The sequence below is a fragment of the Argopecten irradians genome, chromosome 10, assembly GCF_041381155.1.
Source record: "Argopecten irradians isolate NY chromosome 10, Ai_NY, whole genome shotgun sequence".
In the NCBI taxonomy this organism is placed as follows: domain Eukaryota; kingdom Metazoa; phylum Mollusca; class Bivalvia; order Pectinida; family Pectinidae; genus Argopecten; species Argopecten irradians.
Genome location: NC_091143.1, coordinates 1,483,972 through 1,497,939, shown reverse-complemented (window position 1 = coordinate 1,497,939; position 13,968 = coordinate 1,483,972). Strand labels below are relative to the sequence as shown.

At 36.7% G+C, this 13,968-nt stretch overlaps 1 protein-coding gene across 8 annotated transcripts in view; it reads left to right on the top strand.

Annotated features, from left to right (window-relative positions):
* Positions 1 to 48: 48 nt before the first annotated feature.
* Positions 49 to 13,968, top strand: part of LOC138332870 (leucine-rich repeat-containing protein 49-like) — a 127,136-nt gene continuing 113,216 nt past the window's right edge. For all 8 annotated transcript variants that reach the window (XM_069280862.1, XM_069280854.1, XM_069280860.1 and 5 more), the window contains exons 1-2: positions 49 to 249; positions 5,914 to 6,052. In XM_069280862.1, the coding sequence (XP_069136963.1) occupies positions 205 to 249; positions 5,914 to 6,052 (184 nt within the window). In that variant the 5' untranslated portion in view covers positions 49 to 204. The remainder of the gene's footprint in view (positions 250 to 5,913; positions 6,053 to 13,968) is intronic.

Here is a 13,968-nt window from a genome sequence, read left to right as displayed (position 1 = left end):
CCGCTTTCGAAGTCTGGTACGCATGCGCAAATTCTTAGCTTCCTATGATTCAATATGGCGGTTCTGTTAAGGACGATGTCAACCGAAATGAAGGAATGTTTAAACTCAAATGTTTACAAAATTGTTGAAAATGTGTTGTGAACATGAACAGATGTGTATAAATATCACATCTGCGGGATTTTCAGAAGTGGTGTGTTGTCAGTTATGTTCAACAAGCCAAGAAGCAGACTAAACTTGCCAAGTAAAGAGGTACTGAAAACATGTCGTGATGCCAACAAATTACTTGTGAATAATTCATGCCATGGACACAAAAAAACTAACCCTAGTTAGCATGCTGATACATTTATTTGATTATTTTTAATTGCATATTATAAGTTCATGTAACCCAATATCTTTTCTATCTCAAAACTAATACTCTAACTTATATTGATTATTTTATTAACATCTAGTGTTTCATCCATTGATCAATATCCATGGGTAACATTGATAGGAACGTGTATGCAATAGAAGTGTAGAAGCTTGGGGAAATAATACAGAAATCTGGTATATAACAGGAGAGCGGAAAATGTAGCGGCCAGACCGGGATTTGAACCCTGGGCCTCCGAACACTAGCCGAATGCTCTACTGCTACCTAGTCACCAATGATCGACCCAGTCCAATCTTGCTACAGGTGTGATCAACTATGCATTTGCCAGACATGTTAAAGTGAATAGTCGGGCAAAGAAAACCAGTCTAAATGCGTTCATTGGCCTTCCAAAAGTTCTCATATATTAATACGACGGTCAAGTTCTGCTTAGTTTCCCAGTTCTGACCATTAAAGTAAAGAAAAGTTAAAAGCATTGAAAGCGAGGCTGCGTGGAAATGTTACCACGGACATAGTGAGCCGGGAGGACGTTTTAAAATTTCCATACTTTAAATTAATTTCTTCGTACGCAGAACTATTTTGACGAGTGATTTTATTTTTCCATTTCATAAGAAATTATACTGGATACATTCACACCATTTTTACCGACTTTAGCCATCCTTGCCCGACTGTTCACTTTAACCTTTGGTGACCAAAAAGAGGTAGATTTTTGACTCAAAAGCGGTAGCATTGCACGCGGCATTTTTCGCGGCGTGTCTGAGATATACAATATCAATAATAAGCAAAATAATTACAAAAGCATATTTTGTTAACAAATTATGTTTTAACTTTGATTATTACCATAGGCCTTGGTTACTCATTTTGCATTTTTAATGTTAATTAAGGCCTACATTACATTTAGAAGATGAAAAATGATGCCAATAATTATACTGTACTTTTATTTAAATGCTATTTATCAGCTTTTTAAATATACATTTTGTCTACTTTTTTTTCACTTTTTTTTTTACATACTGGACTCATTCTCTTTTGGTTTATGCAAGAAAAAATACAAATATTTGTTTCTATAATCCCCCTGCAAAAAAAAATATTTTTTTATTTTTTAGTAAAATCCTGATTTTTTTTACCAAATCCGGCTCCTATTAGAATCACCCCATTCCAAAATGGCGGCCATTACGATTGCACTGCTTAGGCCTATGACTTTCAGCACACACTGAGGGGCCGCGGTGGCCGAGTGGTTAAGATGTCCCGACATATTGCCACAAGCCCTCCACCTCTGGGATGCGGGTTCGAATCCCATGAGGGGCAGTTGCCAGGTACTGATTGCTGGCCGGTGGTTTTTTTTCGGGTACTCCGGCTTTCCTCCACCAACAAACCTGGCACGTCCTTACATGACCCTGGCTGTTAATAGGACGTAAAACTAAACAAACCAAGCACACACTATACGCCTATTTTACATTAAAAACATGAGTAATTAATTTCAATTATAAGTAGTGTTTGTTTTTGAAATGATGCTTACTTGTTTTAAGCACAAAATTGATTGAAAGGCCAGATGATTGTTTCCTTACGGTAGGCCTACGAATACACATCGTTACACAGACGCATGAAATAAGTGACACCACCAAGCCAAGGTGGAATTAGCCCCAGGCTGCTAATAAGCACCAGTGGGTGTTGGTCATGGAGTGTTCACACCTCCTTTGTTTACTTAATTATCAAGCCAGTCCCCCTTTCTGTCTGGTATGCATTTTGAAGCCGCCATGGCAGCCCCAACTGACTATAAAAAATTCAGAAATCGGAAGAAAAAAAATTAAGAAGATGTTTTGCAGAAATCGGAATATTTGGATATTAAAGCGGTAGGCGGAACATCAGCCTCAAAAGCGGTAGACTTCCGCCTGAATCGGTAGGGTTAACATGTCTGCATTTGCTCTAGAAACTTACTTGTAGTATATGAAGTAATATATATGCTCCATCAACTGACTGAGTGACAAAAAATGTATTTGAAAATCTGTGTATTAGCATCAACCCACTACATGCATCTATTGGAGTAAAAATAGTATTTATGATGTACCATTTACCTCTGTAATGGGACTGGACATGATTGATCATCAGTGACCAGCTAGCTCAGTCGATCAGTAGAGCATCCGGCTAGTGTTCAGAGGTCCAAGGTTCAAGCCCTGGCATGGCCGTTTTGTTTTCTTTTCAGCTGTTACAAACTCATAAATCTCATATAACATCCTGGCATGGAAATATTTTTCTTACTTGTCCGATTGTTCCTTAAAAAAACTTTTACGGTAGTTAGAAACATTGGGTATATTGAGGTAACTTTTGAGTTTTACAAGGATGGGAGTTTCTAATTCAAGTTTAGACAGTAGCCATGATAAAAGTGCTGGTGTTTAAGTCATTTACCTTTCTCTTAGTTGACCTGGTTTTGATTCTCGACACAGACATGAAAAGGTCAGAGGTTAACATCTGGGTTTTCTGGGCACATCAGTGTCCTCCTACACTTATAGACACATTGTTCACTTTCATCTGTCCCACCAAAAAGTGATTTAATGTATAAAATTTTAAATAAAAAAAGTTCAAATAAAGTTATACTGATGATATACGTGTATGCTGTATTGGGGAGTTTCAGTGATGGAATCCTGCACTTGTCAGCTATATAGACTCCCACTGAGTAGATAACATTGAATTGTTCTTGCTCTGCTTTCTAAATCTAGCACAACTGTATCCATTAGTAATTACTAATCACTTTGCACTGAACATGGATTTGCCAATGTAGAATTTTTAATTATTGATAAAAAGTGATATCCATTTTTTTATCCTATGTTATCCAGCAAATACTGAAATAGACATCAGCTGTATTTTAGTTAATTCTGTGTCTTTTAAGTTTAAATGACAATGTATTTTACAATGTTTATCATTTATTTATCTATAATAGTATAAATGTAGCATGATATATAATGCATGAAATCATATCCGCCCTTTCTTATGTCACATTATTGATTATCAATCATTATCCCTAACCATTACTTACCTGGTTATTAATGGTTTGTAACTTTTCACATTAATACTAACAAGTTTTTTGTACTGTTAATTTCCATTTATCTAATATCAGTTGATCAAATCTAACTTAACTAACTCAAGGGTTTGTGTTGAACTCTTATTCACTAAAAGATTTGATAAAATATTGTCAAAAATTTAAAATGGTTAATAAGAATTGAAGTTTTAAAGTAATAAATTTGGTTCAGTTTGGGAACAAATTATATAATTATAAGATTAGACATTTTCATAAAAGAAATAATATTTATGTGCCCAGGAAAGTTTTTAAAAACAACCAATTGTTACGTAAAACCACTTTTTCCTTTATAATGGCAACACAAACTCATACTAATATTTTTCTCTCTTTCTTTGCATGCGTGTGTTTTATTACAGACTAATTCGTCCTACTCAACACTAGAATCTCTTCAGATACTCCCTTCCATCAGTAGTAAAACATATCACACTGCTGGCCGTGCTCTCGGCTCCACCAGAAATGTAAGTCTGTCAGATTGTCAGTGACGTAATGTATCACTTGGCTCCACCAGAAATGTAAGTCTGTCAGATTGTCAGTGACGTAATGTATCACCATTCTGACACATGCTCTTGGATCCACCAGAAATGTAAGTCTCTCTGATTGTCATTTGTCAGTGACATAATGTATCACATCGCTGGCCGTGCTCTCGGCTCCACCAGAAATGTAAGTCTTTCAGATTGTCAGTCACGTAATGTATCACCATTCTGACACATGCTCTTGGCTCCACCAGAAATGTAAGTCTGTCAGATTGTCAGTCACGTAATGTATCACCATTCTGACACATGCTCTCGGCTCCACCAAAAATGTAAGTCTGTCAGATTGTCAGTGACATAACGCATCACATCGCTGGCCGTGCTCTCGGCTCCACCAGAAATGTAAGTCTGTCAGATTGTCAGTGACGTAATGTATCACCATTCTGACACATGCTCTTGGCTCCACCAGAAATGTAAGTCTGTCAGATTGTCAGTGACATAACGTATCACATCACTGGCCGTGCTCTCGACTCCACCAGAAATGTAAGTCTGTCAGATTGTCAGTGACATAACGTATCACATCTGGCCTTACTCTCGCCACCTGAAATGTAGTCTGTTAGATGTCAGTGACATAACGTATCACATCGCTGGCCGTGCTCTCGGCTCCACCAGAAATGTAAGTCTGTTAGATTGTCAGTGACATAACGTATCACCATGGCCGTGCTCTCGACTCCACTGAAATGTAAGTCTTTAGATTGTCAGTGACGTAATGTATCACATCGAAAGAAATGTAAGTCTGTTAGATTGTCAGTGACGTAATGTATCACATCTGGCCGTGCTCTCGCTCCACAGAAATGTAAGTCTGTCAGTTGTCAGTGACATAACGCCTGTAAGTCTGTCAGATTGTCAGTGACGATCTTGTCACCAGAAATGTAGTCTGTCAGTTGTCAGGCTAACGTATCACATCATGGCCACCCAGAAATGTAAGTCTGTCAGTTTGTCAGTGACATAACGTATCACATCACTGGCCGTGCTCTCGGCTCCACCAGAAATGTAAGTCTGTCAGTTGTCAGTGACATAGTATCACAGCCTTTTCATGACACTTCACATCACTGGCGTGCTCTCGGCTCCACCAGAAATGTAAGTCTGTCAGATTGTCAGTGACGTAATGTATCACATTGCTGGCCGTGCTCTCGGCTCCACCAGAAATGTAAGTCTGTTAGATTGTCAGTGACGTAATGTATCACATTGCTGGCCGTACTCTCGGCTCCACCAGAAATGTAAGTCTGTCAGTTTGTCAGTGACATAACGTATCACATCACTGGCCGTGCTCTCGGCTCCACCAGAAATGAAAGTCTGTCAGATTTTTGAAAAAAGGTTGTACTTTATATGGATATCTATCATACACATTTCTATAAATATTACTTTGAATAAGTAAGATTTATCATTGCATCTATAAATCATTTCATCATTTCCTGTGTTAGCATGTGATTGAAGTCACTATATAATATTGCTGTAAGAGTAACCTTTTTTGTGTCATCTCTATCATAGAGTTACCTCCCTTACGTCTATAGATACTTGTACTCCTGATGGTATGTCTGCACTGTATTGTATTATATGAACTGTAATTTTATTGATTTGAGTTAGAGTTAGTACTAGGTATTGTATTATGTTAGATATACAAGTATTCAAAAATACATCTGCTGTCATGTTTAAGGTTAAGTTTAAACAAATTGATATTTTATTCAATTAAGTAATAAGTATATATGTGTACTCTCATATAAAACATGTAATATACATACTATAGTGTTGTTTTGAAGTGATAATGAAAAAGTATTACAAAAGAAAAAAAATTGCTCATTGTCTTCATTTAGAAATAAGAACAAAATTATGGTAACTATATTTTATTTTTGATTGTTTTATTATTTTATTTATAGAGGAATAATCATGGAAAATTAAAGATATCTAATAACTATATTTTGATAATATGTTTGTTTTTGCTTCAGCCATTGGAGAGAAGTAGTGTTTACCCACAGGACCAGGAACAGATAGTCTTTCGGCCAACACAAATTAACTCTAATGATAATGTGAATATGAAGAGATATAGCCAGGGACCTCCAGACTTTACATTGAACCATATAGCAGGTACGTGTCCCGCTAGAATGTCCTCTCCTTACACACTAAGCATGAAATAAATCAAATTCTAAAAGTCAGGACTCAGGAGTATATGTTTGGACTATGGCACAGTGTACTGTCTGTCTTAATCTTTTTTATTTTTCTTGGTATCTTCTAAAAACCTATTGTTTGGATGTGGTATAAGATATATCTAGTTAAATTCCTTCCTATAGTTTTATCTTTTTATTTCATTACCTGTTACCAGTTGTTAATATAAATGAAACATTGTTAGATATTCTTATAACTTATTATTCAAGCTATAATACTGCAATGAAAGATTTAAATTTGAGCAAATGGATCTCTTGAAATTGTCAATGTTTTCAAAAAAAAAAAGAAAGTAAATTCTTCATAGAAATCAATCTAAGGTAACATTAGCTGTTAAATTCTTTTCTAGCTGTCGTAGTTGATCTGAAGTTTAGAATTGAAGTAAACAGCATGTGGTATAAGAAGCCATTTATCAATACAAAGTAGAGATTGTATTTTTTTTCTTTAAATATACAATACATGTTCTTGTAATTCTATGAAGTAGTTTATTTAGTCCCTTTTTGGACCTTTATATCAATTTATTACAATGTAAGGAGAACATTTAGACAGTTTAAATACTGTGATTACTGAAACATCAATTTGCATGACTGATTTATAAACCAAATAATTGTTAAAAAAACACAGTAATTATACTCTTAATGAAATGTATATATGCATGTAGCTGATGACACACTTAACTGGAATTAATTCCTAACGTTTTTTAGATGATATAATATGTGCATGAAATTCCATGAAATGTTTCCTCAACATCAAGACTTACATATCATTTAATTTCTCATGAGTTACTTTCTAGTTATTATTTCTTAATTCAATTTTTATAATAATTTCATGCTTATCCTATTTTTATCATTTCCTTCCTTAGTTTACCTCGGTAGTGTATATATATTTATATTTTAGTTTATTGTTGTATCGGTAGAATGTCTTAGTCGTGCTTGAGTTCATTTAAATGTCTATTGATTAAGCTAGTTTCGTCTCCTGCATTTTTGAAATTTGTGCTGAAAGTTGTTTATAATTTTGCATCTGCATGAAGCTTATTGATATTCACCACTCTGCTTTAAGTTCACCCAAGTGTAAAAAAAACCAGACAACAAAATAGACATCATGTGGTAACTGGAGCATTTTATTAGGTCACCTGAGACGAAGTCTCAAGTGACCTATTCTAATCGCCTTTTGTCCGTCGTCGTCCGTCGTCCGTCGTCCGTCGTGCGTCGTATGTCCGTAAACAATTTACATTTTCGACTTCTTCTCCAAAACTGCTGAAGCAATTTCAATGAAATTTTGCACAAACCTTCTAAGGCATAAGGCCAATCAAATTGTGAATTATATGGTCCCCACCCCCCAGGGGGCTGTGGGAGGGGCCAAAAGGGGTAAAATTGAGTAAAATTTCAAAAATCTTCTTCTCTACTCACAGATGTGGTAGAATCAAATACTCTTCATAGATAGAAAGGTCTTAAAGAAGGAAAGAACGTTGACTGTTTATTTTATGAATTGAATGATTATCAGAAACCATAAAACAAATCTTTGGCATAAACAGGGGCTACTCAAGTACTACTTGACTCTGTAGGAAAAGAGAAACAGACAAGCTTAAGAGACAGTAGCTGGTGGCTAAAACCCTAGTTTTACCCCTATTTGAGCTACATATACTTTATATAAACAAACTAAATTTTTAAGTATGAATCATATAAAGTATATATGAAAATAAAAAATCTATTGGGGGAAAATTCTCCAAGAATTTAAAGCCAAAAAGGAATGAATAAGATAATTGGGAGTGAGTGCCCCAAAAACAAAAGGGATGTTGAGAGTGTTGCAATATTATTACTTATTTATATAAATATGTAAAAAATAAATATTTCACAAGCTTTTATTTTCTAATTCGATTTTGTAGTTTGCATGGACAATATCACAGAGGAAAAACCCTCTACCTGAAAAGTCCACAGTTATGAAGAGCACTATATATAGTCCCTCTATCTGTGGTTGTTGGTTCATCATTGTAATTGGATATATATCTGAAGCTTTACAATTACACTCTATTGGTAGTGGCCATATTATGTATTTGTGAACCACATGTATCCTATGTTTGTACTTGTCTAAGGCGTTAAAAAGTGTCCGAGCCTTCCTAACTGAAAATGAACTAGCATTTTGTAAGTATTAATGTTATAGGAGCTCAGGTTTTTAGGAAAAAAAGTTCTATTCCTTAAATCATTCCTGAGAATAGCCACTGTTTTCCACAAACTTCCCTTAACATTCCTGAGAATAGCCACTGTTTTCCACAAACTTCCCTTAACATTCCCTGAGAATAGCCACTGTTTTCCACAAACTTCCCTTAACATTCCTGAGAATAGCCACTGTTTTCCACAAACTTCCCTTAACATTCCTGAGAATAGCCACTGTTTTCCACAAACTCCCCATAACATTCCTCAGCTGATCTGTTTCCTACACACATATATATAGATATTGTGGTAACAACTCAGTAGATTTGAGATTATACTCACGACACAGCATCAATGGCAGTTTGTTGTCCCTACCTAAGGGTTATATATATATTACTCAGGACACAGCATCAATGGCAGTTTGTTGTCATTACCTAAGGGTTATATATATATTACTCACGACACAGCATCAATGGCAGTTTGTTGTCCCTACCTAAGGGTTATATATATAATACTCACGACACAGCATCAATGGCAGTTTGTTGTCCCTACCTAAGGGTTATATATATATTACTCACGACACAGCATCAATGGCAGTTTGTTGTCCTTACCTAAGGGTTATATATATATTACTCACGACACAGCATCAATGGCAGTTTGTTGTCCTTACCTAAGGGTTATATATATATTACTCACGACACAGCATCAATGGCAGTTTGTTGTCCTTACCTAAGGGTTATATATATATTACTCACGACACAGCATCAATGGCAGTTTGTTGTCCTTACCCTAAGGGTTATATATATATTACTCACGACACAGCATCAATGGCAGTTTGTTGTCCTTACCTAAGGGTTATATATATATATTACTCACGACACAGCATCAATGGCAGTTTGTTGTCCCTACCTAAGGGTTATATATATATATTACTCACGACACAGCATCAATGGCAGTTTGTTGTCCTTACCTAAGGGTTATATATATATTACTCACGACACAGCATCAATGGCAGTTTGTTGTCCCTAAGGGTATAATATATTACTCACCACAGCTACAATGGCATGGTTGTCCCTACCTAAGGGTTATATATTACTCACGACACAGCATCAATGGCAGTTTGTTGTCCTTACCTAAGGGTTATATATATATTACTCACGACACAGCATCAATGGCAGTTTGTTGTCCTTACCTAAGGGTTATATATATATTACTCACGACACAGCATCAATGGCAGTTTGTTGTCCCTACCTAAGGGTTATATATATATTACTACTCACGACACAGCATCAATGGCAGTTTGTTGTCCTACCTAAGGGTTATATATATATTACTCACAACACAGCATCAATGGCAGTTTGTTGTCCCTACCTAAGGGTTATATATATATTACTCACGACACAGCATCAATGGCAGTTTGTTGTCCTTACCTAAGGGTTATATATATATTACTCACAACACAGCATCAATGGCAGTTTGTGTCCTTACCTAAGGGTTATATATAATTACACACAACACAGCATCAGTGGCAGTTTGTTGTCCCTACCTAAGGGTTATATATATACTACTCACGAACACAGCATCAATGGCAGTTTGTTGTCCCTACCTAAGGGTTATATATATATATTACTCACGAACACAGCATCAACCTAAGGCAGTTTTGTTGTCCCTACCTAAGTCTCACAACACAGCATCAACGGCAGTTTGTTGTCCCTACCTAAGGGTTATATATATATTACTCACAACAACAGCATCAATGGCAGTTTGTTGTCCCTACAACACACACGACAGCATCACATTGGCAGTTTGTTGTCCCTACCTAAGGGTTATATATATATGTACCTCATGGATCACAGTCATCAATGGCAGTCTGTTTGTCCCTTACCTAAGGGTTATATATATATTACTCACGGACACAGCAACAATGGCAGTTTGTTGTCCCTACCTAAGGGTTATATATATATTTACTCACAACACACACGCATCAAAGGCAGTTTGTTGGTCCCTACCTAAGGGTTAATATATATATATACTCACGACACAGCATCAATGGCAGTTTGTTTTGTCCCTACCTAAGGGTTATATATATATTACTCAAAACACAGCATCAACGGCAGTGTTTGTTGTCCCTACCTAAGGGTTATATATATTATTACTCACGTCACAGCTCAATGCAGTTTGTTGTCCCTACCTAAGGGTTATATAATATACTACACGGACACAGCAATCAATGGCAGTTTGTTGTCCACTTTCCTAAGGTTATAATATATATTACTCTCGACACAGCATCAATGGCAGTTTGTTGTCCCTACCTAAGGGTTATAGATATAGTCACTCACGACCAGCAGCCATCTATGGCAGCTGTTGTTGTCCCCTACCTAAGGGTTATATATATTCACGGGACATCACCGACACAGACAAACTCACGAATGGCAGTTTGGGTTGTCCATACTCTAAGGGTTTAGTTATCATAGTTACTCACGACACAGCATCAAATGGCAGTTTGTTGTCACCTACCTAAGGGTTATATATACGATTCAACGGCAGTTTTGTGGTCCCTACCTACTCACGACACTGCATCAATGGCAGTTTGTTGTCCCTACCTAAGGTGTTTTATATATATATTACTCACGGGTGACACAGCATCAAATGGCAGTTTGTTGTCCCTAACTAAGGGTTATATAAGTATATATTACTCACGACACAGCATAATGGCAGTTTGTTGTCCTACTAAGGGTTATATATAAATATTACTCACGACACAGCATCAATTGGCAGTTTGTTGTCCCTACCTATGGGTTATATATATATTACTCAGACACAGCATCAATGGCAGTTTGTTGTCCCTACCTAAGGGTTATATATATATTACTCACGACACAGCATCAATGGCAGTTTGTTGTCCCTACCTAAGGGTTATATATATATTATTACTCACGACACAGCATCAATGGCAGTTTGTTGTCCCTACTAAGGGTTATATATATATTACCTCACGACACAGCATCAATGGCAGTTTGTTGTCACTACCTAAGGGTTATATATATATATTACTCACGACACAGCATCAATGGCAGTTTGTTGTCCCTACCTAAGGGTTATATATATATATTACTCACGACACAGCATCAATGGCAGTTTGTTGTCCCTACCTAAGGGTTATATATATATATTACTCACGACACAGCATCAATGGCAGTTTGTTGTCCCTACCTAAGGGTTATATATATATACTACACACGACACAGCATCAATGGCAGTTTGTTGTCACTACCTAAGGGTTATATATATATTTTACTCACGACACAGCATCAATGGCAGTTGTTGTCCCTACCTAAGGTTATATATATATATTACTCACAGACACAGCATCAATGGCAGTTATTGTCCCTACCTAAGGTTATATATATATACTCACGACACAGCATCAATGGCAGTTTGTTGTCCCTACCTAAGGGTTATATATATATTTACTCACGACACAGCATCAATGGCAAGTTTGTTGTCCCTACCTAAGGGTTATATATATATATTACTCACGACACAGCATCAATGGCAGTTTGTTGTCCCTACCTAAGGGTTATATATATATTACTCACGACACAGCATCAATGGCAGTTTGTTGTCCCTACCTAAGGGTTATATATATATATTACTCACGACACAGCATCAATGGCAGTTTTGTCCCTACCTAAGGGTTATATATATATTACTCACGACACAGCATCAATGGCAGTTTGTTGTCCCTACCTAAGGGTTATATATATATATTACTCACGACACAGCATCAATGGCAGTTTGTTGTCCCTACCTAAGGGTTATATATATATATTACTCACGACACAGCATCAATGGCAGTTTGTTGTCCCTACCTAAGGGTTATATATATATATTACTCACGACACAGCATCAATGGCAGTTTGTTGTCCCTACCTAAGGGTTATATATATATATTACTCACGACACAGCATCAATGGCAGTTTGTTGTCCCTACCTAAGGGTTATATATATATTACTCACGACACAGCATCAATGGCAGTTTGTTGTCCCTACCTAAGGGTTATATATATATATTACTCACGACACAGCATCAATGGCAGTTTGTTGTCCCTACCTAAGGGTTATATATATATTACTCACGACACAGCATCAATGGCAGTTTGTTGTCCCTACCTAAGGGTTATATATATATTACTCACGACACAGCATCAATGGCAGTTTGTTGTCCCTACCTAAGGGTTATATATATATTACTCACGACACAGCATCAATGGCAGTTTGTTGTCCCTACCTAAGGGTTATATATATATTACTCACGACACAGCATCAATGGCAGTTTGTTGTCCCTACCTAAGGGTTATATATATATTACTCACGACACAGCATCAATGGCAGTTTGTTGTCCCTACCTAAGGGTTATATATATATATTACTCATGACACAGCATCAATGGCAGTTTGTTGTCCCTACCTAAGGGTTATATATATATTACTCACGACACAGCATCAATGGCAGTTTGTTGTCCCTACCTAAGGGTTATATATATATATTACTCACGACACAGCATCAATGGCAGTTTGTTGTCCCTACCTAAGGGTTATATATATATATTACTCACGACACAGCATCAATGGCAGTTTGTTGTCCCTACCTAAGGGTTATATATATATATTACTCACGACACAGCATCAATGGCAGTTTGTTGTCCCTACCTAAGGGTTATATATATATTACTCACGACACAGCATCAATGGCAGTTTGTTGTCCCTACCTAAGGGTTATATATATATATTACTCACGACACACAGCATCAATGGCAGTTTGTTGTCCCTACCTAAGGGTTATATATATATATTACTCACGACACAGCATCAATGGCAGTTTGTTGTCCCTACCTAAGGGTTATATATATATTACTCACGACACAGCATCAATGGCAGTTTGTTGTCCCTACCTAAGGGTTATATATATATTACTCACGACACAGCATCAATGGCAGTTTGTTGTCCCTACCTAAGGGTTATATATATATATTACTCACGACACAGCATCAATGGCAGTTTGTTGTCCCTACCTAAGGGTTATATATATATTACTCACACGACACAGCATCAATGGCAGTAGTTTGTTGTCCCTACCTAAGGGTTATATATATATATTACTCACGACACAGCATCAATGGCATTTGTTGTCCCTACCTAAGGGTTATATATATATATTACTCACGACACAGCATCAATGGCAGTTTGTTGTCCCTACCTAAGGGTTATATATATATATTACTCACGACACAGCATCAATGGCAGTTTGTTGTCCCTACCTAAGGGTTATATATATATTACTCACGACACAGCATCAATGGCAGTTTGTTGTCCCTACCTAAGGGTTATATATATATATTACTCACGACACAGCATCAATGGCAGTTTGTTGTCCCTACCTAAGGGTTATATATATATATTACTCACGGACACAGCATCAATGGCAGTTTGTTGTCCCTACCTAAGGGTTATATATATATATTACTCACGACACAGCATCAATGGCAGTTTGTTGTCCCTACCTAAGGGTTATATATATATTACTCACGACACAGCATCAATGGCAGTTTGTTGTCCCTACCTAAGGGTTATATATATATATACTCACGACACAGCATCAATGGCAGTTTGTTGTCCCTACCTAAGGGTT